Below are 3,589 nucleotides of genomic sequence, written 5' to 3'. Positions count from 1 at the left end.
TGGTAGCTATATGATAGTTTGTGACTGTCTATTGACAATTTTCAGACATGAATGATATATCCGTTTTTTGGTCATTTTTCTGGTACATCTTGAAGAAGATTTTTACATGCATTCTCAGATTTCATTCTCTGAATTTCATCCAATTGAGTGTTCGATTTGTACCATCGAAATACTTCAATTTGATATTGAATCATGACTTTCAGAGAATCCAAACAATCTATTCATCCCCCGTTTTCTAACATTTTAGATTTCGATTTGTTGATGATGAGTGACCGTAGTCGTGATTGAAAATGTTATGTGTGTTTCGTTTGTATATGGAACAATAAAAAATTGAAGAGCATTCTTATATCGATTCAATTGAAGAGTCAAACTAAAAGTGAAAATCGAATTTTTGATTGTGATTCAGTGACTAGAAGTCGAAATTTGTTGCTGAATTCTTGAATCGAAATCAGATGATGAGTGTTTTATACAAAATAACCATTGTAGAAGGCTTTTTTGAATTACTAAAGAGGCAAAGAAGTGAAGAGAGGTGGAAATCGTAAATTAGGGTTAGATGTGGCGAAGATTTTCATGACATATTTAAGATATAAAACCCTAGGTGCTGCCTTAGTCTCCATGTTTGTTCAATTATGGTAACAATACCATAGTTCAATCTTAAATCCTTTATTACTTACAAAGTCATCCTTAGTTAATTTATAGTTATACCATTAATTAGAAATGAATAACAAATTAGTCTCTCTCTATTTATTTACTCTTGCTTTTTTGTTTAAGCGAAATGTGTAACCCTAAACTCATGCATTTATTAATTGTGCTAAATAATAGATCTCATCATAGAAGGTTATATCCTGAAAGCCCCCTTCAAAATCGATTATCACCGTGTGTGTTTGACCTTTTTGTACAAAACTTGCTTGTTATTTTTTAACTTGTTACTTTAAAACTTATTCCTAGTACATGCTCTGTTACATTCTCTCCCACCCCACTCTTTTAGTAATCATGGTAGGCTTGTGTTTAATATGCTGTGCACACATCATCAATCTATCCACTCTTTCCATCCTTTGGTCTATTTATTATGATTGTCAATCTTTAACCTTATCGGATTTCAATTTTAATTCTATTAGTGTTATAATTGTTGTTGTACATGGATTAAAGAAATACTTAATAACGTAAGCATTCAAGCACCAAAATATAATTTGCGATGAGTCAGATCTGGTCATTAATCTTTTTCATTAGTAACAATGGAATTTGCAATTAACTTTAATCTGTTCATAAATTTTTAATCAAAAAATATGTTTTAATATATCGTTACTCAGTGTTTTAGAAACTGGTTCGAACCAGTCGGACAGACCGGAACCAGGGACGAGAGCGGTTTAACAACGACTTGTTTATGCTAAGTTCCAGACAGGATTGAACCGAACATTTTCTTAAAAAATCTGGTTGAACCAGTATAATAAAACCGATAAAAAAAACCGTTTGAACCGTCGTATTCAATTTGGATATTTGGGGTTACTAATTAACCCATTAAAAAAATTCAATTACCAAAGAAAATTGAATAACTCAATGGATGAAGTTATCCGAAACGTACATAATTTAAAGGACGATGGATACTAATGATGTAGACCAACGGTTGTAATTTAAAGGACCATGCATACTACTGATGTAGACCAACGGTTGAACCAGTGATGCAACCTGTTCAATTCAAAACAATTATTTAAAACTTTGTCGTTAATTGTCCATATTCTAACACCGAAATATATATGCTGCTAATTATGTGGTTGATGCTGGCGATTTTTTATGTGGTAAGTTGATTTTTAGTTTTAAGGACAACAAACAACAAATTTGTAGAAACATAAATATTAACTTGAGCTCAAAATATATAGATAATAAAAGCATATTTTCCAACTTTATTTTCATTCCTCAAGAACTCCCTCTGGCAACACATAAACCAAACCAAATCGCATTACCCAGCTACCAAAACCTTGATACATACATATATATCTTTTAAAATATTTAAGTTATCCTCAACAAAGTCTTCCTACTTCCTTATAAAACCTTAATCGCAATAGAATGTAAACTAGATGACAAGTTCATGTTCTCAATCAAATCATAGGTAAGCAATGAAACCATCGGCCTAGATAAACGGTTAGATCGCTCAACTACTGGCAACACATCCGGTGATGACAATGGATCAGCTTCACGTATCCCATGCCACTTTGCTTGCATGTATTTGAACTTCCTCCATGGAGCAATATGCATTTTCTGATCTTTCATGCACTTTTTAGATGCTATGCAAAGTATCTTGATTAACGACTCTAGTCTTTCGGTCTTTCCAACATATATTTCAGGTAGTCGGCTTATGAGATGGTTGTATTCTTCACTTGACTTCACCATCTCGAATTCGGCTTGGAAATTTAACTCAATAATCACTCTCATAACTCCTTTTTTAGAATTTGAAGTGTCCAATACTTCTATATACGTGTGTTCGCCTGGAAATTAAAATATTCACAATCGGGGATCAATAACTTTTTGAGCAGAAACTAATGTATTTTGTTTCTTATTATTAATTATTATAATAATCTTTATTGGATAATTAACTATTTTTTAAATATTCTACCTGCTGGGATTTGTTTTTTATTCATCCACTTGGCCTTGCATATGCCACAGTTGTAGCCTGCTTTTTGCAGTCGGTAAGAGATCTCCCTCTGGAAACACCTCCGGCAACCATCAGCCACCGTCCTGCCACAATCACAGCCACCCACTTCAGTAGATTTAATCTCCTTTACAATCTCTTTAGTTGCCTTCCTGATTTTCGACTCTATTGAACTAGTCCTAAAAAGACTTTCCTGAAAAAATATCCAAATTGGTAAGATTAATACACCGAGTAAAATAACTTGTTCGGAAGAAAAACTCTGAATAAGATTTTAGAAAACTAGAAGAATATTTACTGTGAGAAGCTGTTCTTGAGACTCCCAAAACAATCTATCTTCCTCGGGATCACCAGAATTTTCATATTCTTCCAAATCGCCATTGTCGTAGCTATCACCTGAATTGCATGAACTTCCTGATGACAGTTCACTCTCTTCCAGAAACTCGAAGATCATATCAGCACCACTTTCATCTTTGCCGGATGATTTTGTGTTACTATTGGAGTGCCGGCCGGTGGCCGGAGCTTCAAGGGTTGCTCCGGTCATGTTTGTGTGTTTAAGACTTATGGATTGAATCATGATTGTTTAATGCTCTTACAAGTAAATCAGGTGGCTTTTATAATGAAGTTCTGGTGGGTGGTAGGCCCGCATCTGTATGAGGTGGACGAGTTATATGCTCCGTGCATCTTTTCTATATACGTTCTTTATGCCCTGTTGGATAATGACGATTGTAGATTTTTGTTTTCTGTTGTACTTTTAACTTTTTCATGATCTAATATTAATGACATCATCAACAAAAAAAATATATAGTGGATTAACTGATTACGTATTATTTCGGAACGGAGTTGCTATCTGTCAAGCAATTCAAAAGAACGATACAATTTTACACAAATACTATAATAGATAAAATGGATTTTCCCATTAAGTATAAGATTTCCTTAACTTTC

At 33.6% G+C, this 3,589-nt stretch overlaps 1 protein-coding gene across 1 annotated transcript; it reads right to left on the bottom strand.

Moving 5' to 3' along the window:
• Positions 1–1,872: 1,872 nt before the first annotated feature.
• On the bottom strand, positions 1,873–3,241 carry LOC145071410 (uncharacterized). Its single transcript, XM_079018299.1, has 3 exons — positions 2,943–3,241; positions 2,612–2,840; positions 1,873–2,483 (listed from the first exon to the last, which is right to left on the bottom strand). Exons 1-3 carry the CDS (start codon positions 3,219–3,221, stop codon positions 2,041–2,043), a joined length of 951 nt encoding a protein of 316 aa, XP_078874425.1. The 5' UTR covers positions 3,222–3,241; the 3' UTR covers positions 1,873–2,040.
• Between the last annotated feature and the right edge of the window lie 348 nt (positions 3,242–3,589).

The sequence above is a fragment of the Lactuca serriola genome, chromosome 8, assembly GCF_051521515.1.
Source record: "Lactuca serriola cultivar US96UC23 chromosome 8, Lser_US96UC23_V15, whole genome shotgun sequence".
Taxonomy (NCBI): domain Eukaryota; kingdom Viridiplantae; phylum Streptophyta; class Magnoliopsida; order Asterales; family Asteraceae; genus Lactuca; species Lactuca serriola.
The sequence above is the reverse complement of the archived record's forward strand: the minus strand, read 5'-3'. Positions and strand labels throughout refer to the sequence as shown.

Coding starts and splice junctions, on each gene's coding strand:
- LOC145071410 (XM_079018299.1), bottom strand. CDS start 3,221: ATGATTCAATCCATAAGTCTTAAACACACAAACATGACCGGAGCAACC. Junction 2,841..2,942: donor CTCAAGAACAGCTTCTCACA/GTAAATATTCTT, acceptor ATATTTTTTCAG/GAAAGTCTTTTTAGGACTAG. Junction 2,484..2,611: donor TAAAAAACAAATCCCAGCAG/GTAGAATATTTA, acceptor TTTAATTTCCAG/GCGAACACACGTATATAGAA.